The 24,467-nt window shown below is 37.7% G+C and overlaps 1 protein-coding gene across 1 annotated transcript in view; it reads right to left on the minus strand.

Annotated features, from left to right (window-relative positions):
- Positions 1-24,467, minus strand: part of LOC139732979 (uncharacterized) — a 68,909-nt gene that overhangs the window by 42,834 nt on the left and 1,608 nt on the right. The window contains exon 2 of the mRNA XM_071643815.1: positions 17,110-17,347. Within this exon, the coding sequence (XP_071499916.1) occupies positions 17,110-17,347 (238 nt within the window). The remainder of the gene's footprint in view (positions 1-17,109; positions 17,348-24,467) is intronic.

Below are 24,467 nucleotides of genomic sequence, written 5' to 3' on the forward strand. Positions count from 1 at the left end.
AAGGAGACAATTAGTTCTTCATTTAAACTCATCGTTCTGCTGTTATTTACATCCGATCTTGTTACCACCGTCATTTTACCGCGCTCAACCAGGCAAAGTCAGAAGTAGTCCGGCTTCGAGATTCGCGATTGGTGGTACCCGCGAAACCTAGAAACCTCGCCCGGAGAGGCAGCGGGGAGTTGACGACATGAATTCGGGATCCGTGCCCCGCAGTTGGTGGCGGCACGTTCGCTTGCATCCAGATAGCTTTATAGCTCGAACTCAATTCCAAATGGTAAATTACGTGATCTAGTTCGGCCGGCAGAATGAGATTAAACATTAAGGTCTCAAAATAATGTATTCCTCTTCACTTGATAAGAAAGGACGAAGTTCACATCAGGTAAAGATTACCGGTACATTGTATTAAGAGAGTAGGATTATAATAATCATTCTACTTTCTTGTTCTAATCCTACATAACTGAAGGGGTCGTTAAAAGTATCATAGATCTAAGATATTTCCATTAATAGTTATCCTTAAAACCAAAACGAAGGCGGTTAATGAAACAGCGACCTCTCAACAGCAGTAATGTATACATTCTTCGACGCGTCAATTTAGATATACCGCTTGTTATAACGTGTATGTCGTCATTATGCTAATTCAGTAATCATAACAAAAAAAAAAAACTCTTGTCAAGACACATTGACAATTAACAGCGCAACATATCTACATCACAAAATGTTAAAGTTTGATACAATACACACACATAATAACATACACTCGTACACAGCGACCTACACACATATACACAAAAGCAACACATCGTCTCATTTGCATTCCTAGTTCTGTGGTCGCGCCTTAGAACCACTCTTAAAGAAGCATTAAAAATAATCTGGGACCGTATTTCTATTTTCTTCCGACAGCCAAAGATCAAGAAATCTAAGGCTTTCAAGAGGAATTTCGTTGAGCAAATATTTCGTTGAACTGTTGCAGAATAATTTGATAACAAATATCACTTAAATGTATTCCATGTTTCTCCTGTAGACATAATAACTCTTCAGAAATCACAACAAAAAATAAGATAAGAATATAGTAGGGACGATGCTATATATCATATACAAAAAGAAACATTGCAAATAATGCCTTAGACGTCACAAATAAAAAGGTTCAAATACTTTTTTTTTCAAAAGAAAATAAAGGTCAATGAAGTAGGAAAAGAAGAAATAGAAGGATAAAATGAAAAATGAGAAGCAGCAGTGATTTCAGTAGCAGAAAGAGTGCTGTAGTATATAGAAGAAATGATAGTGATGGAGGCTGTCTAAGTCAATGCGACCTCTATCAGAAACCATTCCATTTTTAAAGCTTGCGACCTCTATCAGGAACCAGCCATCTTTAAAGATGATTGCTCTTCTACTCAGCAATCAATTGGCTTTAATTCAATTGGCCACTTCTAATCGACATCGGTCTCTGTATCACGAGGTAGCTATCGTGATGTGAGTAGCCTCCCGCTTAACTGTTCCCCTCTCTCCCTCCCTCTCTTTCTCTTTCATCTTCTTCTTCTTCTTTTCTTGTCTCGGCTGATCGCATCCCGATAATCAACATTCCGGCCGCCATCTTCTGAATACAATCTTCCCGTCCCGCTCTTTCTAGTCTCACTCTCATTCTTTCCCCGCTCTTTCTCTACACTTTCACTTTTCCTTCATATTCTACCTCCAACATATATCACGCTTCTACCATCTCTCACGATTCCCTATCTATATCTTTCTCTTTCTCTCGCACTCATATATTTCTCTCTCTCTCTCTCTCCTATGACTCTCTTACTAACTTTCTCTCTCTTCTCTCCCAATCTCATCTCTCCTTTACATTCTACTTCCAACATCTATCACGCTTCTACCATCTCTCACGATTCTCTCTCCCTATCTTTCTCTCTCTATCTCACCCATATATTTCTCTCTCTCCTATGACGCTCTTACTAACTTTCTCTCTCTTATCTCTCCTCATCCCTCTATGTCCATACCGTTTTTACTCCACTCCTTCTCTCTCTCTCTCTTTCTCTCCTCTCCCATCTCTCAAGGTGTCGCTCTCCCCGTGTGGCTAATGATTCTAAACTTAATTAAAGGGGCACTCCGTAGCAGAAGCGGAGGAGGGGTGTAAAAAGCATTACGCACCGCGTTCAGCGGATAGCGTGGATGAGACACAAGACACTGATTGGGTTTTTTGGTCAGTAGCCAGCATTTCGGTTGTTATTTTAAGGTTGGAAATGGACTTGGTTTCTACACTTTTTATAATTCTGCATCAATTTCTCTCAACGATTCCTGTCAAATTTAAGAAAACTGTTACTTTTTTTTCTCACACATTTCATTTCTGATTTTTGTCATGGAATTATTCTCGTTTTCAAACATTTAAGCTTGACTTTTTTGATATGATAAAAGAGCATATAACATTAGACGGAATGACTTTTTTCCCATTAGATATGTCACATTTTTTCTCACAAACCTAGCACAAACCTACTATTCAGTAAAAATGTCGGTTTCTTACAATTGCCTCAAATATTGTTTCAAACTGCTTATGTGTGACATCTCAATGTGGCTAATACGACAAAGAAAAAAAAAGAAAAGAAACGCCCTTCGGCATCCAAACGACGACAGGTTGCAGAATTTACAGGGGTCGAAAAATGCAGCTCTGAGGAATGATTAGGTTATCTATTCAAATTTAAGAAGTCTGTATTAAAAAAACTGGTAACATATACGTCATAAACTGAAAGAGTCTCTAGTATCCTATAATGGGCAAGTCCTTGCTTATCTACAGCTCATATCTTACTTTCACTTTTTATCTTCAGTAAAAGTCAAATGTTGCATGTTGTTTGTCATTGTCTATGTTTTATGCAACAGGTTATTAGTTCACTAATAAAAAACTAGACGTTTGAGGCAAAGAAAAGAACAACGACAACGAAACTCGCTGTTTCGCTATCATTATCATCATAAATAAATTATAATGAAATAGACACACACAAGCCCTAACACACACGCAGCTCTTAAGTGTCTCTAACATGGCTTTTCACGTGGATCTCTCCCCGAGTAACAAGAAGTGTGTAAGCGTCTTTGTACCGCTAGCTGTGTCTACCAGTGTCAAGCCATTCCTTGGCCAGCGAATCTCAATCGGCTTACAGGTGCCAGTTTTTACAGGTGCGCTAAGGCAGCTCTACTTTAACTTTCTCTTCCTCTGGTGACCCGTTTGGGCCAGGAAAATTATTGAATTTAAAATGTTGGTGGCCCGAAAGAGAAATTTAGTGGCACTAAATATAAGGAAACACAACAATCTATTTTGAATCTCAGTTGCCAGATCGGGTGATCAAGAGATATGAAAGATGTGAAAGTTTGGTGGCCCGACGCCAATTTTTAGTCGCCTCAGGCTAGCGGGCCAGCGGGCCATCGACAATGTCGAGGTCTGGTTAAAGTATAGCAATCCCAATCAGGTGGTATATAGATAGCCATGAATCTGGTTTACGCGCCAATTAGAACTTCATTGAAATTCGTCGGTGACAGCAATCTCAAGTGATGTAACTATAAGAAAGGTCAGGTTCTCAGAAAGCAAGTGTTTTACAAAATCTTTTCAAATGTCATCTGAGGTCAAGATGAATTGCTTCCCTCCAGCTGATGACAACCAGTCCTTAGGAAACAACATTATTTTGGTTTATTAGCATAGTTGATGATTTTCGGCAACCAGATTGAGCAATATCATAGTAACAACAGAAAGAAAAAACGTAAGATGTTATTAAGATATTATTGTTTGCCCTGACAGCGAACAAGGTATCTCTGGATTATTTGGATCATTTATAATATCATATGAAAAGGCTATCATATTATTCCTCTCACTTTCGTTTCATTTTGTTTGTCGTTTGAAGCGAGAAATTTCTTTTCGCCGAATGGTTCGTCAGCACTGCTTGCGCAAATTTCACAGAATTATTCGGGGAGCTGCCAAATTAATCAGCTAAGTTACTCTCAGATGGCGGGAAAATGTTTTCGCAAAAAACTACTCACGGCCGCGGCACGAGAAGTCCGAATACGGCATCTGGCCGCCATTGCAACCTTAACCAGCGAGTGTGTGACGAGAACTCGAAGCTACATGCGATCGCAGTGAATTACATGTTTACATTCTAAGTAATCCAGCAATTGAGTAATCTTGTGTTCATTTAATTAACACCTATCTCTAATTTCATCCGACTCCTCTCGTATTTTTGTTTCGCGTATCGTGGTGGGCGTTGACGGCTTGGCTTGCGAGTTAAACTCCCTGTTTCTGATTCATCAAGTAAGGCACCTATCCAATTCTCTTTCGCCCGGGGCAGACGCCGGAGAATGTTTATCCGGTTCTTGGGATACAAGATGGAAATGTTTCGACGATTACCTAAGTCGAGCGGAGTGAAGGCGCTATATTCTAGTTTGCTTGCCTTTTTCTTTGACGTACATATTTATGATCTCGTTGCAGTGTGGTGGTCAGTTCCATGCTTTTGGCAGTGATAAGATTGGCCGTTAGGGAAGTCGTACTGGTCATGTGTAAAATGCTTTGTACGCCCTTAAACACCAAAAATTTGCCGGAAGGCCAGCTTCTGGCAACAAAGAAAGACGTCAGCATGTGGAGAGTTATGGCGAAGAGCGACAAGCGACTCTTGCTCCATTTTGATTACAATATGTATTATGTGATATATACCACCCTCCTTCAAAAAAAAAAGAGAGGGACAGGAAGAGAAAGCACCCAGATATTAAGGGAATATGCATCAAAGAATAACAAAAGCCACCCGCACGCTGACGCAGCCTTGTTTAAGCTAACAGGATTAATACTGTTGGTTGGTAATGACTACACACTGTATAGCGAGCGACCTGTGTGTCGCTTTATATCGCTTCGGGCGGGAAAACATTGCAGAAATGATACGGCTCAGATTCAACAGACGCCTTTAACACAGAGAGAGTGCAGAGTACACTATAGGGTACGCTGCGCATAGCGGCAGAACTTCACGGAACGCTGTACCAATGGGTTATTTTCATGTGGTTTGACGTCCACTTGGTAAAATTGATGGTATGATAAAAGAGCGATAAAATGCAGCAGGGTGGATGAAGCATGTTGTTACATGTCTGGAAGAGGGAAGGGGAAAAGAGAGTGATCAGGAGAGGGAGAGAGGATGAAAGAGCCATTAGAAACGGGAGAAGTACAATCCACTCTTCAAGACATAATCTCCCAGTATTAGGAAAGATATTTTATTCATTACCTTCCATCAAGTCAAATTGGCGCGGCTTTGAGCCAATTATAGTCATAGCCGTCAACTGTGCCCCAAGATATAGATCTGGCCGAAACTATGGTGGAAAAAAGTAAAAGTCATTTGTTAAATATTATAGACGTCGGATCTGAAGAAATGACTCGGCACGATGGCAGTCTGTCGCTCCTGGTAATCAATGATGAAAAATGAATAGGCTTTGCTGAGATAATCCCTTTAGCTCCCCCAACGACAAGATGCCACCAGCCTCGCCAGAACAGAAATACAGAAGGGACTGTTAGATGATTACCGTGTTTACATATCCCATTAACTTGATCTCAAATATTGCCTGAATTATGGTGAGGAAAAATATCTTGAGCACTTTGTTGCGTCAATTAAAACTAATGACGGAATTGAATTGTTGCTCCTGATGGGTGTCGGTACAATGAAAATACGCTAAATCGCTTTGCTGCCTTATCCTATTTATTGAATAAGGCACAGCACTAGAGTTCAGCAGAAGAGAACTAGCAACGGTCTTCGAGAAAGTTACGGCGGAACTTCAAATGTTTATTCAAGCTTGATTTACCAAAAAAGAAGTAGATAATTGAATATTTTCTTGTTTTATAACTTAGGCGAGGACTGTTGGTTTGGATGGTCGATAAGACAACCTAATAATCATCTCCCGGTTTTATGTGTTACAATGAGACCTCACATAGCCACCAATCACAATCAAATGGTCTTACGAGAAGTTGCAGCAGAACTTCAAAGGTATATTCAAGCATGATCTGTCAATAAAAAGGGAGCATTGTACTTTCTTACAATATAGGCGAAGATTGTTGGTTTGGATGGTTGGTAAAACAACACGACATCATCTTGAGGTAATGTATGTTACAGCAAGATATCACAGCCATCACCAACTACAAATCAAACGTAGATAGCATTTCCTGATTGCTCTGCGGAAGACTCGTGACACCAAATTTAATGCAATTATGTCGTTCAAAAAGGACTGTCAATTGATGGATATACCAATGATAATGTCATTATTTGCATGATACTGATAATGCTATCATCCATTATGATAGTCATGGCAAGAATATTAAAAAAAATGTTAGAAGAGTAGCTACCTGTTCTTGGTTTAATTGAAGGAAAGTTAAATGTATGCTTATTCAATTCAATTCAAATCAATTCAAACGTGCTTTATTTCCATCCAACAAAAGATAATACAAATGCAAAGCATACACTTTTGATAAATCATAGATTATCACAAAGTTTGATATAAAATGCACGAACACATGAATATGATTCTATTCATTATTTATCATTATTATTTCGTTTTGCAAACTTTTGAGTCTTATTCTACCAAAATCGCCTTTTCAGTGTTTTCAACGAATTACTGGTTGTACAATTACTTAGAATAATGAACATGATATGAAATATTACAATTTGATAAATCATAAAGGGACTTCTCTTTCAAGTAACCATGTTGACATATTCAGGGCCATCCACTGTTTGTTTACCACCAATATGTATCATAATTATTAATCACTGATTTGTAGTTCCATTACAAATTAAAATTTTGCCCGATTAAATCTGTCTTGGTAAACCTTTATCGATTTTTTGTCTCAATTCCATGGCAATTTCGGAGTTTCTTTCACATAAAAACAAAAGTCCAGTTCATTAAATAAGTGTCAGGTATACACAATTTAACATACTTTGTTCATCGTGTTGAGCATTGGATTATGATAGTATAAGGCAAATAATGCAGGAGGGGGTAGATTACACATGGCGCTGCTGAATAATGTTCCGGTCTATTAAACAGAACAGTTTTTTAGGGGGAAAAAAGACTGAATTCCTTCAGTCGCCTGGAAGTAAAAAAGAAACAAAAATAGACAGAGATACTAGAGAAATGTCGCACGCATCGGTAAGCACACAAACACGGAACGTGGATCACAATGGTCGTCTAGATTTGACGTAAATTCATTTTTGAAAGGCGGGAGACTAGTGGTTTTGGGGCAAAACGGTCCAACATGGCTCTCACATTGGTGGCTTGGGTTGGCATTGTCTGTTGCAGACTATAGAGAGATGATTTCTTGTTTGGATACTGGCTCCGCTGATAGCTGTCCCACCAATGCCATGATGTCGGCGGTGAAAAGGCTGACAAATCGAGGGGAAAATCTCATTCTCGTGGTGGGGGATCGGGGCTAATCGGAGAAGCATCATGCAGTTCCGCTGCCCTATTGACGGTCCAAGACAAGCCAGCGAGGGGTCCGCGAGAGTGAATAGGTGGGACTAGAGGAGCAGTTTTCCGATCAGTGTTGACCTAACCCTGAAGATTTCGTTGGGTATCATAGCGGCGCCGAAGTCTGAAAAGGTCTAAGTTTTTGCTCCAGCTATCCCACGCTTTGAAAAGATGAAAAATAACAAGTTGCAACAGTTGCCACAGCTTCGCAAACTCAAGTATTAACCTCACTTAGACTGTCATTGCCAATCCGGCATAAAAAAAATGAATTCTGGCTTTTGCTTCACAAATTTTACTTGTTTGTGAGAATGTGGAAGGGGAAATTCCGTGTGGCGAACTAGCGCACTTATGCGGCTTTGGTGTTGGTTACTTTCGAAAGGCAGGCTATACTGCAGCTATTTTACCGCATCCCCGTTCGAGCTCATTGTAGTTTACTGGTGTCTTTGTCTGCATTCATACATAATAAGAAATTTAAACCTGAATTGTCTTGCTTCATTTACAAGCTGAACATTCTACTGGTTGGATCTTTGGACTCTAAGGGAATGACACGAAACGCTCTATCGCTATCTTGGCTCCCTCCGCGAGGTGTTCGGAGTTTTCAACATAAGACGATCGATTCTTTTTATCCTTCAAAGCAAAGCTACTGCAGTGTCCGATAATCTAGCGGTCAGTCGCACCAAACTCGCGAAGTAGTCCCTCGAAGCAAACGGTCGTGGGCTACTTAAGACAGAAGAGAACAAAAGGACAGATATCTTGTGTGATGCTACCAACAGTCCTTTTCTAAACAGTGTAAAACATATACTCATTGTCCGTATTTCAGAGAGCTCTGCAAATAAGGAGGTAACTGCTCCAAAACGACTCCCCTCACCTTTGTAAGAGCCGCATCCGCACGCAGAAAAACAACATGAACAAACAGACAAGACAGTGGTGGAAATGGGATTTTTTTTGAAACACTATTTGAAGACTTGGCGGGAAACAAATACTGTTCATTCGTTGTCCGGTCGTGTGAATGTGTTTGCTCAATCTTTTGAAACGCTGCCCGGATGTATGTAAAACATGTAACAAACCCCGAGGGAAGTAAACAGGGATTATACATTAAATTGTTCGCTCACTGGTTTGCCAAGCAACGTTATCATCATGACAAATAAATGGAAAATAGATAGATACAAGATAACAACAGGGCCAAAACACATGTAGCTACTCTAGTTCACTCCAGAAACCAGTTGAAGAAAATCTAACAAAGCCGAAATCGTAATTTCTTAAATATAGTACGTTTTAGCTAAACACAACGTCAACAGCTACATGGTTTAAAATGTTAAAGTATCAGTCTCAAAATTTAGATGCATTGGAATGTTCTAATTTCTTAAGACGATAATGATTGCATAAGCAAACAAAATGACAATGATATTATTATTATTTTTTTTTTAATTTGCATATTCGACATATGCTCCGATCCTAATGGGAAAACCAATGTCTTCCAAGTTTTCTTTCCAAGATTTTACAAGACTAGGTATATACTGAGAATGATATAATGAATAAACGGAAAACGAAGCTTAAACTTCGTTCTTCTTTGGAAGACTTGTATCAGTATCCTTTCAAAAGAAAGTCGCAAAATACTATTCCTGTTATGCAACATGCAAAACTACAAATTAGCATACCGGTATGGGCGTTGTGGTTCCTCATTACCGTAATCAGTAATAGCTAGCGGCATAACTTATTATGGAGTCGTTTAGCTTTACAACGTCAATTAGGGAGAAAATTGACGACATCTGCTGGTGTATAACTCTCTAGGCATGTACTATGCAATCTGGTTTAAACATTATTCATCATCCTTGACATTTCTTCAGAAGCGCATTAATTACTTCTTGTAGGAAAATTCACTGTTGTCAAGAGAAGATTGTTGAGATGGTCTCCTCCCGATTATTTTGTTTCAACTTCTCTTGACTTTCCATTGATACGCGGTTTGAGCAGACGAGAGCCAGACAACAGCATCGCGGCGGGAACAGGTCTTTGAATTAGCAAAAAAAAAAAAAAAAAAAAAACCCTTCAGTAGCCCATCTGCCTATTCGAGCTAAGACCATTAAGGGGGTGTTGTTTGATTTGTTTACACCTTCTCTTAGCCGGAGTTCTTTTCTTCTGGAAGGGACTTTCGATAAGATGAAGCGAGACACGAGGGCGCTTTTATGTGTGTATCTGTGTCTTCCTTCGTCGTGAACAAACATGCCAAAATTATTGCCCACGGGTGCCGCTCGCTTTTGAGATGTATCCAAAGTCAGCCAATCCAGCCTGAATCTCATGATCGGTGTGGATGTTGTGTCTTCGTTAACTTCACCCCTTTGTGAGTATGTCGATATAAGCTATGTCCCTGACCACCAACACCTCATCACATGCCCCCCCCTTTCTCCTCTCTGCCCCCCCTTCCCCAACTTGTTAACACTCCCTTTCGTTTCTTTAAATACCGCTCAGTTTCAGAATGTTATTTGTTTTTTTTACCTCAAGATCGAGTCCTGAGAGGATAATCTACTTCGTGGTTTGCTCCACGTTTAGCTTCTGCAATAATTCAAAACTTCAATAATATCACCGCAGAACTTTGCCTAGTTGTAAGTGCGACTCATGTCTCATCATAATACACTGTTTGAGGTTTTTTTTTTTTTGTTGGTAAACACTACATTAGCATAATGTATCGGTGAATATCGTTTAACATTGGTTGTTAACAGAAGTACAGACCTTATCGTGCAATTAGATGTAGTGTATGCACGTAAATTAATGGTTGTACAATGTATAAGATTAAATATACAATTATATGTATTTGCGTGTGAGTATGTATATGTGCGCGCGTGTGTGAAAGGTTTTTTTCGAACACGTTTGAATGAAAATTATTTCAACACAACCCATTAACTTTTCATCTGTATATTAGGGTGAATGCCAGAATCCGCGTCTTGTATAATGTTTTGAAGACAATGATACCCTTCACTTTATACAATCCTTGCAATGACCTTTTGCCGTCTATTCCTCTCATTCGTGAAATTGAATCGATCACAACTTAATGGAAGGAGAGAGAATCGTCCATTCCCATGGAGACAATAATGCAAAAAAATACAAAAAACCCCTCTTTAGATTGCGCAGTACATAAACAAGCAAAATGTGAGATCTTGAATTATGTCTGGAAACGTCAAACAGAATTAGGATAGACTTTTCCGTGACCCTAATTAGAAAGAGTAAAATTAGATTTATTTCCGAGGCTCTTGTACATCGGCCTTCCCAAGACAAGCCATGCTATCGTTGATTGCTGGGCGTACGACAAGCAAAGGCGCTTCGTGGCATCGGGCAAATCGGTAATTTGTTTTTCTTCCAGCGAGCGCCAAACAATAGACTTAACTAACCACGGTTAACGTCCCTCAGCTCAGTAAGACGCGGGGTTTCGAGCGGGTAAGGAACTGGAATATTAGATCAGAAAAAAACCCACACGACATTATATTGATCTGCGACTGTTTGGACAGTATCTACAAACGCATTGTTAAGGATGTAATCAAACCGTCAGGGAAGACGGGAAATTGAATTCTAATGTTGATGAATAGCGATCAAGTGGCAATCATCACAACACTTCCATTTCGAATTCTAAAGATCTCAAAAAAAGCCAATCTCAATTACGATAAGATGACCTTCTGTCTCTATGATCCATAAAGCAAATCACTTTTCCTTCTTTTCTTGGACTTAAATAAACTGATTTCTTTTCAAACTAACCATTTAGAATAAGCGTGTGCTACAATCGTCCTTTATTACTCTGGCGATACTTAGTGATTAATGTAGCTGCATTAATTGATGAACGTCAGACATCAGAAACCTAATGAAAATAAAAACATCATGATGATTAACTACGTTATCATCATTAGAATGCATCTGACTCGAATTAACATTACTAGCCTGAGACAGATCGACCGTAAGTTTACTCCACATTTTGAGGCATCGTATAGACCCGTCTTTACCGCCAGACGGAACAGACAAAGAGAATAAAAAGAGCAAATCCGTGGAAGAAATCGAGATAATTTCCCTTCTATTTTCCTCTTTCACTTTCACTAAAGTCTGATCTCATTAAAACGTTTCGTCAGGGCATGTTAAAGAAGAAAGAATGAGACAAGATGTAAAGAAAAAAGCGAGTGCTTAATTCCTGGCTCTTCCTTCTCCTCTTCTTCTCTTTGCCATTTGGCAGCCAACGAAGAAAAGGTGGAGCTGAGACTCCAGATACCGTCTTCCAATGGTGCCCTCGACCACCCCCTTCTCGATCTATCTTGCACCCCTCTTTTTGTGTCATCCCATCCCTTCCACTGTTATTGACTGGAGAGAAAGGAGTCAATAATCGGCTCGCTGCCGAAGCCCCTCATCCCCGTCACCTTCCACCAAAGCCTGTCAAAGAACCGGCATGGATTTTCTGACCTGCTCACAATGCTATCAATGGTGAAATAATTAGTTTCCCATCATCGCTGCCCCGGCTAAAACTCCGCCCAGTCAGTTTCGGCCCGACGCCATCTCCTTTCGCTGGGTTGCAAAAAACAAGATTAAAACCACACCGTGAATGGCAATTGTACCTACTACAGAATGGAGTGTTTTAGGTCTATGTGCCTCCTCTAAAGGCAGACTATAGCTGTACTTAAATAGATGCATTTAACTAGACCTCTATAGGAAGAGGAAGGGGGTAAGCTACGGACAGAGGAGGGGAAAAACGGATCGCTGACAAAAGATCTAACTGTTTCGGTAATCCCGATAATTATGTGGTAGCGAGGTTGGTGCAATGGCTCGAGAATGAAAGGCGAATAGTTTGTTTAGGACCTGCTAACGGTGTTGAAGGTAACGAAATGAATCGGAAAGAAGAAGAACAGAAGAAAGAAAAAGAACTAAATAACACTCTTAGCGGTATGTCACCGTTGGATACATGACGTACCTCCGAGCTCATTTTGCTCTGCTCGCCTTCATTGCTTATTCCACAGCGTAACGCCATCTCAATATGGCGTGTCCGCGTCCCGTTCGCACTTCACACCTTGCTACGCGTCTTTACGTAAATGTTTACACTGTAAGGTCAGGCCAGTACGCCTAAACACAACCGCACAAGACACTCTACATCGCTTGTACGTATAGAAGGCTATCAATATAAAACCTCGTGTGTCAGACTTACTCGGCTGTGGAGCAGAATGGCTTTAACTTCCCACAATTTTCTCACTTTCCGTTCAACATAAGAAAAAAAAACAACAACAACAGTGGCGTGTAGCTGCACAAACATTGAGAAATCAGCGTTCATATTTATTAACAAGATGATTATATAGTTTGTCGACCATCCCATTCTATCTGTAACCGTCAGTTATAATTCCATCGACGGGTGGACCATAAAGAATCCTGCCCGAGTTATACAGTGTGGGTTATTACATTTATGTGGATGGTTCTTTGAAACGAACGACGCAAACACACATATACGTACACACATGAAGGTGGAATGGTTGAAATCCTATATAGTCCATACAACAGTGGAAGAATATTACTATCCAACCTTGTACCGATTGTATGATTCCAATAACCAATGCAATGGCGTGCTCAAGTCATTGAAGCCTGAATAATCAACATTCCACAATATATTATAATGGGTAGAGAGCTGTTTTTACATTTTGTAGAATGACACAGTAAGTTTACGTGGAATAAATGAATAGCATGATTTGAACTTCGAAGTCCGCCACAATTTTGCTCCCATATGACTTAACACTGAAAGAAGTGCGTACTGCAAATCCGTTCATAGTAACATTCATTGACAATATGATAATGTATGTATAACCATAATAATAAACGTTATATGTTGTTTGATAACAACCTGATGAGTAAGTAAAATGTGTGCGGTAGGTATAAGGGACGATATTGCCTATTTTATTTTAGGTACATAAAGAAAAGAATATTGAAGCATAATGACAAAATAAGTTGGCAAGAGTGAAAAGTAAAGGAAATAAGGAACATTCATATATGATGTTAGGTCTCACTCTAATGCGACATTTATTCCCCGAAATGAAAAGGGGCATGATTTAAAGATGAATATGGCATGTTAGAATATATTTCACATAGGTATCATATTTAGCAATAGTTGCAAGGATTTTGACGGCCCTTTACAAAAGCCTCACTTCTTCTTACTAGTATTTGATTGAGTCACGTGCAACTGGTGATGTAAATTACTAATAATTCCACGAAAAAAAAACATCCAATGGGTCATTCTGCAGTTGTTCTGTGTAATGGCGCCTCTCCATACAAACGTGCTACCATGGCAACGGCGATGTGTGAGTCGTAACAACCCAACAGTCCAAGTAGGTCGAATATGAATCATATCACTGTTGGTTACTTTGATGAATCAGAAACCCGGTTCTTTAATTTTTTCCAGTTTTGTTTGCGGTCACTGATTATCCCAAATCTTTTTATTTTGATCCCGAGCTGTGAAGCCGAGCGCCAGGCCACTCGGCCACAGGATGTGCGCGCCAGGCCGCCGCACAATAGGGGCGAGAAATCAAGCGGGATTCCGGAGGGTTTAGTCGGCACCAGCAGCTCGGCCACCGGCCATCAACATTATTCTCTTGTTTTCAGCTTTTTATCTCTCAGTTTTTGTAAGGTATTTGTTTGTCCGGTTTTGTTTATTCTTCATCTTATTTGATAATTCCTTTTCTACGTTTTTTTTTCCATCTCTAAAGGAAATTGGAGAAAAGTGAATTCAAAATGTATCTTGGCTTTGTATATCCTTTTGGTCGCCAATTGATATCCTTTAACAATGTCAATCCAATACTCTCCATTATATCCGTGTTCTTGTCTTTATTATTTTAACTTATTTTCAGAAATTATGGTAAGTCACCATCATCACTATGTCAACATAGTAACTAAAATTTGCTTTATTACCCAAATCAAATGATCCAATCATATTTTTTTTTATTTGCTATTCTTGTCTCTATATCCCGTTAATCATAATAATTCATGTGTAAGAAATCAAGACGCCTTATATCACGTAGAACAAAATTTGTGACAGTTTACGAAACAGACGACTGAAACGTATAAGTTAAACTGTAAACCACGTTTTAACATATCACCATCAGTGATTCTCAGGCAATATTTCCATGGTAGTTTACTCATTTTATCAACAGCCCCCAGATACCAACAAAAATGTAATAGACACTAAAGGAGTCCGTGTTTCATGAAGCCAATATATTGATGATCACAGCAGAAATGGAAATGTGTGTCTTGTTTAACAAGTGCATTAATCTGTGTCGGTCTTTTTAAGCAGATGAGAAAACGAACCAACCAACCAACCAAGGCCTCTAAAAAATGGTTCGGTTTGGGTGACCCGCAGATTATGCGACGAGTGTTTATCAACGCACAAAGCGTGATGCGAGCGAGTCTCCCAACAAGATCATTGTTTACGGTGAGCACTTCTCACATTATGCAATCGATACTGCGCGTCGCTCAAGAAGCGCATTCTTCTCATCTTAGTCCGACCAGACGATTGAGAGCGAAAAAAAAATGGCGTCGAATATCGGTAGAATCGAAATCAATGTTGAAAGTAGGTCAACTGGTGACAGCAATGTAGTTGTTCCGTAAAACATCGAAAATAATTTCGAGATATCACAGTATTCATAATGTTCGAGCCCGTCATATTATCAGTTGAAAGTTTTTAAATTTCCTCATACTTGCTACGAAAGGAGACCTTACACACAGAGGCGCCTTTATTTCACATTTCATTTCATTAGCAAACGTTTAAATGGTAACGACGTTTGATCAACGTTTTTTTTTTTCAGATATTCTTTTTTAATTCTGACAAACTGTTATAGGTTACTGAAATCCTTGCATATGATTGCTTAAGAGCAAATTATTGTTTGTCCGACAAACAATTGTCCGACAAATTTGTCGGGCAAAACGCTTCATAAAATGTCCCCCCCCCCCCCTGCTTATAAAGTTGCTTGATTTGATATCAGTATTGCGCGTTTTATTTTATTTTTTTCAAAAGGGCCCCATTCATTTGTTCGTTTCCATAAACAACTTTTATCACACCATATACATTTGATATTATTTTCAAATTATAAACTATTTGTTCGTCTTAAGATTAACGATGTATTCGATTGTGTGTATGTGTGTGTGTGTGTGTGTTTGTGTGTGTGTGTGTGTGTACATGTGTGCTCGCGCGTGTGTTGTGTGTATGTCTGTGTGTTAATTTTTTTTATCTCAACTGAAAAAGAGTTTCTCCTTTCAAGTGTTAAAAATTTTGAATTTGTTTCTAATCGAAAATTGATAAAATGAAAATTTTTATTATCAAATTCGCATTTTGTTTATTTCGATGAAACTGTAGCTGATTTGGAATTTTCTTAGCATGCATCTGTATATATTGTAAATCATATTATTTGTATCTCAGGACCTTGATGAAAATCAGTACATCTGCTGATCATGTAATCCTGAATAAAAATGTTTTAATGAATAAATAAACTCATTTTACCATTACGTGTTTTTCATATTCTATTCCTGTATAATTATGAGAATGGCTGATTTGGGTTACTAATGTAAATACCACCAGGTGATGTTACTTTTCTGCTTCCATAGACAACAGGTGGTAGGCATGGTTGAAGAGAGTAATCGATGGAACAGCCATATGTTGTTGAGATAACAATAGATCATATTACTCCGACTGCATGACACTTTACAATAATTTGTGACAGTCTCAAAGCGCGTTCATACACAATCTAATAAATCTCACAACATTTGGTGAAAATAATGAACGCTAATGTTTTAGCTACAACAGTTTTATAGTGATTCAAATTCAGCTGTTACATTAAAAGAGAAGGTCAAAGAGTTCTTTTGTCTTTGTCGTCACCGTTGCCGAAAGAATGACAAGATTTGAATAAGACATAAACTTGGTAGGACTTCACACATACACAATTATTGGCACACCATTTTATATCACATCATATATGCCAAGTTTTTTAAAGACATTTAAACCTTCCTCTTTAATCAAATGGTGTAGCGGATTTTGAAAATATCCTACAATTTTGAAGTGAGGTCATGATGGGTCATGGATCGAAATCACAACAATACTTTGGGAAAACAAAAAGTAATATGCGTTAATAAAAACAAACCCCGAAAAGGATCTCCAAGTATCTAGAATATAAAAAGTCAAATTGAGACAGGTGATTTATATGCATAAATTTCTCCTGAAGTCATCTTGCACGATGCTACAGAAAATGTTTTCAACTATATGCATGCATAAGTATGTGCATAATAATCCTCGAACTCCAATGAACAATAGCCACAACGTGAGATAGTACATAAATGTTAAAGAATACATGTTTGAAACAAAACAAACCTTCTCTATTTGTTACACTTGAATATATAGGACGATAAAAAGTGATATGTAGTGATCACTATATAATGTAGACGAACTCCAACCATGATAAAATTTCCCTCTGAAAACAGCCACGAGCAAGGCAATGCATCATGGTAACAATCTGGCTAACATTAACTTCATTTCAGGCGCCGTACTGTCGGGCCTGTTCGAACAGTATTCGGCCGAGTTGATATTGCGCGCATTTTTATCCGAGTCGCACACGTCCTACGAGAAAGGTTTTCTCTAAACTTTTAGCTCACCTTCCAGCTTTTGTGATGATCATCTCTGTTCCAATCTCGTGAAACTTTTGCCACAACTCCCTTCCTTCCAGCGTCACCTTGATGTCCTTGGTAGCAGGATTCTGGACGGCCAGGTCCGGCGGACGCATCGCTGCCGCTGCGGCCATCATCTGCTGGGTGGCTGCCGCAGCGGCCGCGCTTTTGTGGTCGCCAGACGGGGCAGGCAGCGGCGTGAAATCTCCGAAGTGACTGCTACGGTCTGTGGGAACATCAAATTTGTAAAAAAAGTACGTTTTTGATTTTTATCCGGATTTTGTTCAAATATCAACAGAAAAATGCTCAGAAATATAAAATCACAGTATTTCCCCAATTCCAATGTTTTCCCGCGCCCTGCGCAGTGTGAAATGTGTTTTAACATTTAAAATAAGTATCATTACTTACATTGTATTGAAATGTTTGAAGTGGATCTATAACTTTTATCATTTGGTATATACGTAATACAAAAACCAAGCAAATATGGAGCGTTTTTTTTTTTTCATAAATGAGAAAGTGCATTTGCAGATTTTGTTCGTAGGCTGTAACATGGCAAGAAGCCACGAAAGGCAAGCTCAACGACAACGTTAAACAAGCGCCACTCCCTTTTTTTTTCTTTTGCTATATTTTGATTGTACAATGGTCCGAAGTCCATTACAAATCGAAGTCAAAGGGATTTTGATGTAATACCCCTCCCCCTTTGATAGAGTGGTGAAAGCCAACACAAAGCGCAGCTAATGAAGAGTGCAAGACATTAGGCCTACTGTCAAAAGATAATTGCCTTTATTACGGACTCCAGCGCGTACGTAGGCCAGCGTTTATCCATCGACCGCCATATCCAGCTCGGCCCATTAAAGCTCAGCCAAAACATTGGCCGAGCCAGGGTTAGAAAGCAATGCGCTGTAATCCCCCTCCCCCCTTTTTTTTTTCAAAAATAGGTTGTTCACTGCAATCCTACAGTGTATAGGGATGAGTGAAAGGGAGATATTGGATTGTTGTTGTTGTTGTTTTTTCTACCTGTCGTGGAGAAAACGGTGATGTGTTTGACAGTTTCATGCTACTCAACGAGCGGGGAGTAACCATATTCGATTGTGGGTTTAATTGATTGGTGAGTAAACAAACGCTCTCAGCACGGACACCGGGTTTGATACGACACTTCTAAATAATTATGCAGGACACAGATATAAAAAGAAGGACTGTAAACCACAGGAAATGTAGCTAAAGATGAGTGATTATGGAAGCTTATAGGACCTATAGGAGGAGAGATCGGATAGATATAAAACAGATACACCAGAAAGGCACATTGTATAGTCCGGTTGTCGAATTACGATGAGTCCAGAAAACAAGCATGAGAATCAACAACGTAAATGGCTAATAGAAAAATGATTATTTGCGTGTGTGCACATGTTTGCGTGTGCACATAGGATTGTGTATATTTATGCTAGTACCGTAAATGTAACGAAGCAATGTAACAGCTTGAAAGACCCATGGAAGAGCTCTATGGAGAAATCTATACTCGCTGTCAGATACACACAAAATCACATTTCCCTTGCTATGATTCAGATAGTTCTATCTCCAATTATGACATCACTGGCAAGGTGGTGACGTCATTTTTCTGCAACTGATGTCATGATACATTGAGCAAGATCATGATAAGTTAAGCTGTTGGCTGTTCATGGTTTACAAAATGTCTATATGCAATCTCTCCACTTATTCATAACATCAGACAGCTTATTTGATAGAAGGTATGTAGGAAACCCAATAAAGTGAGTTGATAATTTATGTGGAAATGTGCACATCTTATGATAGACCCCCTAAATAGGAAAAAAAAATCATAAATGAATGAAGCACATCCATAAAGAAACTTGTGATAGAAATATAACCTTTGCAATGAAACCAATTCAAAATAGTCATGTTCTACTAAATTGATCGTATTATTGTTGCCTTGTGTAACCTTTCCAACTATTAATAGGCCTAACTATATAGAGTGCACGTCCTTACTTATTTAAACAGTCGACAAAGAGCAAACTTAATATGATTTGAGTACCGATGAACAATAAAAATAAACTTTCTCTTTACATTGTGAGATAGTTCCAACTTTATAGGGCTTAAGATGAACAAGAAAATCCATACATCATTATAATATTCAAAATGAGACAGTAGGCACTTATTGGATAAGGAAATTCTGATAATTTTATTAATGATTCATTATAGAAATGCATCGCATGGTTATGATAATTCAAAATTTATAAAGTACAAACCAACCATGTGTCTAATCGATGTTCTTATTATTTCAAACATGCACAACAATAGTGTATCTTTTGTGGTGTACTGCAGTATTTTGGTGAACAGAAAAAGACATCCTAAGTGAGTAACTCCAACAAGTTATGACAAGGATTGTCACAGGGTTAAATTTTCAAAACATACAGTACGACTGCTATTTCTCTTATAAAGCTGAATTTCTGCTGCAAGTTCTGCTGAAAGATTCATTTCAGTTTTGCTTGGAGATTTTTTTTTTTTTTTTTTTGGTACCAAGATCTCTATGGTAAACACGACATACCGGCTTCATTCAAAACAAAGTCGTGTCAGTATCAAAACCAAAATCTCATTAAAGTTCAACTCAATTTTCAATCAGGACCATAAACTTTCAATGGGGCAACGTCTGAACTGATTTCTGATAAAGTGTTGATTTCTTTATCAAGACTTTGAAAACAAATCACAAAGTTTCTTACTATCTTATTTATATGAGTTATGAAAAATAAGATCTTATATGAAATTAATAACTCAAGTTTAATCTATAATGAAAGTTGACACTAAAATCCGTTTGAGGAAAAGATAAAAAGCGCAGTGAAAATTATTCATTGAATGACAGAGTTATCAATGAATGCGTACAATTACAATCAGAGTAAAAGGGTAGGGTTGGTTTTTAGTACAATAACAAGCACATGTGATTACGTAATCATAGACCTTTGCGTTTGAACTGGCGATATATACTTCAATAGTAAATGTTTGCTTAGCTTTGTTCTTAATATGATCCCCATACAACCATCGAAATGTAAACAAAGACAGTTTTCTTTCATTTTTAATTGCCAAAACTGCTGCATGTAAGGTGCCGTCATAGAATAGATCATTGTGATCTACGATTACAACTTCATCAGGTAATTACGTGTAAGGAAGAATAGTATATTTATATATTTAATTTTCTGGTGTAATATTTGGGGAGGAGATGAAGAATATAACGTATACACTGTACACTAATAGATATTAGTATGATTATTTAGATAAAAACAAATATATCATATACCCCGCCATCTATTATTTTGTAACATGATCATATTTACGTCAAGTTTGGTAAACTTTTACATGTGAATCAATGTCCAAATAAACTCAACATTGATTGAAACACTTCACGACAAACTGACATAAAATGTAAAATTGCTTCTCGCGCACTGTAAAATAGTCACCATGGTCACAAGGGGGGGAGGGGGGAGTTGTCGACTGGAGGAAATGAAATTAAATGGAAAGAATGGGTTAAATGCAGAGTGTCCATGATATTAAAAGAAAGTGACTAAAATATAGTGAAATAGAAGAAGAGATAGAGAGATAGAGAAAGAGGGGAGGAGGGAGAGAGATAGAGAGTGAGTGAGAGAGAAGAGGAGGATGAAGAGAGGGAGGAGAGAGATTGAGAAGTGTGTCTGGTTGTTCCCCGCTCCCGACTTCATCGCCTAACACCGCTGTTTTGTATGCTGCGTGGCTCACACCGGTAGCTTTGCTACATAGCATACACTTTGCACTGGCAGATAGTCTCACGGGCATGTATGAGTAACCCCCCTTAAAGGGAGTATATAAATATATACTTTCTCTTTCTGAAAGATATAAATACACAGTGCGTATATTTGCGGGGAAATTTTATTTACGGAAAACTGATAAGATACCAAAACAGATGACATGAATTCTTATTAGAACACACAATGACTTGAATAACTGGTTTATGATGCTGACTCGATTGAGCTTAACAATATTGTCTCATCTCTATACCTATCGTAGACAGAATATTCTGCACAGATCAGGCAGAACGACAAATTTCTTTACTTAGTAAAAATGGTATCATGTTTATACATATACATATATAGCTATATATTTGTATTTGTATTCAAATTTATATGTGATTATTCATATATACATTTCTTCATAATTATAGTGAAGTATGATGAATATAGATCATATATTTATCAAGTATGAATATGAATATATATGTACATATACTTATGTGTGTGTGTGTGTCTGTTTGTGATTGTGTGTGTGCGTATTTATTTGTGTGCGTTTTATTTTATTCATTTCCTGTAGCACGAATTCACTTTATATTCAAAAGTTTTTATTGGTAAAAATCGAAATATTTATATATCCATTTCTACCGAAACGAAATGAATTCACCTCAATCAGCTAAAAACAAGGGTCAATCACTGAACATATGCAATAATATCTCTTAGTGAGAACAATGCCTTAGCACATGAAGAAAATGCAAATGATTTTCATCATGAAATGTTTAGTACTACGTTAGAAAATTTACCATGCACTAACCCTTTTCATACATTCATACACACAAGCACAATTCAATTTTTGTAACTATACCTTCACACACACATCTATATGTATATTATATAATTATATATATATTAACTGTATAATGTTCCACTTTATGATGATATATATATATATATATATATATATATGTGTGTGTGTGTGTATTTATATAAATCTATATGTGTGTGTGTGTGTTAAAGTATGTTTATGTCTGTTCAAAGATCAACTTTAATAAGACAGGAGAAAAGTTACATTACATTCATTATGTTTTAAATAGATTTATCGATACGCAGCTTGAAAGAGTCTATAGGCCTTCAAAATATTTCGTACATAAGACTTCAATTTGTCAGTAAAATGATAAGTTAATAACTGCATGCGACCTGCATAAATTCGATGGTGTCATCCTGGCAAGGTCTCTTTGTTAAAGCTTGGATCGGAGTGGCAAATCTGTCAACGGGAGCGGCGAAGACGGAACGGCCTGTGGGACTCCCCGCGCCCGGTGCGGATGAATAAAATATGGTCGTCTGCTAAACTATGTAAATGTATGCTACGCACGGCGCGTGTCGGCAATGTGGTCGCGTATACAAGTTACGCTATCACTGTCGAAATTCTATAGGACGATCCGGAGCGATCTGAATGTAATCTTTCTGACATGTCGGCGTTGAATAATGCACAATTTCAATGTACGTTAGAAACAATGCGATTTGATATCGGGTACGTCTTTATTATCCTCCACACTATCCGACAGCCATGACATTTTACTTTATAATACAGTGCTAACAGTTTTGAGATTATAATGACTGAGTTTTAAGGGGAACATCAAATGGCTTGCATGGAATAACAAACTTTATACAAACAATAAGTTACAACATTCTTTTATCAGATAGTTTCTTCCTGGTTACGTGTTCAAAATATCATAAGCCTCTCATATTAATTAGTATCATTAATCATTACAATTGGATATTTGCTGTTCAAGATTGCTCAATGGATGATTTATCAATTCACAGAAAATGTAAACATTTTCTATTATTGTTTGTTATACAAATATCTAAAAAATTATGCAGTTACCATCCCACGTATAACAATACTCTAATGCAAACATTATTTTTACGAATCTGGCAACTTCTTGCAATTAATAAAGAGGCCATTAAACATGTTTGTGAACATCGATGTGCAACAGACACGAAGCATTATTTAAGCTGGACTGACGGTGAATTATAATATGATATTGCCAATGGCATACAAACAAGTGATTTCATTAATATACAATCGCACAAAGAAATAATCATATAAAAGGAAAGCATTTTGTTAACATAGATTTGGGTTTGCTTCCGCATTTTTCTCTAAATAATTGTCTAGTTTCACGAGTGTATGTCATCTAATATCTAAAGACATGACAACCCCTTCAAATTATCATAAGAAGATATTTTTTTTTCTCTCTCTATCATTAAGTTGATCGGTAATCTTTCATAATCAGATCTATTCAGGCAGTTTTTATATATTTATTTTTCTTCACAGGTATAATGAAGAGACTGTAATATACCTGGAAAATGAAAAGTTTTCCGAGAAAATTGAAGTACAAAAAAGGATTGAAATTGTATGGTCACTACTGATAATGATAACATTAATCATTGATTTAAAAAGATAAGTTCGAAATATTCATGACTGTTATCACTTTCTTAAATCATTGCAATTATGTCTGACCCCAACAAGGAGAATGAAGTCATAGTATTCATGTTCTTATCGAAAACTCAACGAAAACTACTAAAAGTGATTTGAATTTAAATGGTTATCACATACAGGAAATGTCAAGACCACTTTATTTTGTATGAAAATGATTTCCCCTTTTCATGGTCTGTTTCTACTTAATGTATATAGAGTGTATGTATACATAAACCACTAAATAAAAATGAAGATGAAATCAGCATATTAAATAAAAATGAAAAAAAAAACTATACATATGACATTAAAATATAACATTATTAACATTATCTTTTTTTGACGAAAAAAAAACTTTGACTTCAAGGTAATGTCATGAATTTGTTAACCTAGACCTATGACTGCAACATTGCAATACACTTCTACCAAGAATTATAAACTAATCATCACCTCTTTCAAGTTTGATAGAAATTGTGCAGGGCTTCTATATACAATGTGTTACAATAGTATCGTGACATTAAGTTAACAATATATCGCTGGACTGAATGAAAGGTCTGGTTAATCATGTCTGTTGTTGTTGTTGTTGCGTTAATCGCAATTGTCGAAAGGATTAACTGTTTTCGTGTATGCGTTTGACAGAAACTTTTACCGTCCATATTCTTGGAAGCAACCTCGCTTGAATCTTATCACTTTAGAATCTAGGGATTTTGTTGTACCTTTTGTGACTTTAAAAGCTCTGAGTTTCAGCCATACAGCAATACCACTCTTTGTCATCTTATTGTACATCTACAGAACAATAGCTTTAGAAATTCACGGATTCTTTTTTTCTTGCTTCTCCGCTGTCAAACATCTACCAGTGTCACGTTTGGATGAAGGAGAGGTCTTCCTTTAAATCCATGGACAAAGAAGAAGAAGAAAACGGGGAATGACGACAGTTATAACAATATGATTGGCACGACAGCAGAATTTGATTAAACTTTCCGCGCGTTAACTTGTTTAGATAGCTCTCCAAATACTAGATCATATTAAGTGGGTGTGAAAATGCTCTCGAAGAAATTGATTCCCATGGTTGAATCACGAGTGTGACTTCTTCAATGCTTTTA

The sequence above is a fragment of the Diadema antillarum genome, unplaced genomic scaffold (genome assembly GCF_040938485.1).
Source record: "Diadema antillarum isolate AM-2024a unplaced genomic scaffold, OU_Dant_1.0 seq00000459_RagTag, whole genome shotgun sequence".
Taxonomy (NCBI): domain Eukaryota; kingdom Metazoa; phylum Echinodermata; class Echinoidea; order Diadematoida; family Diadematidae; genus Diadema; species Diadema antillarum.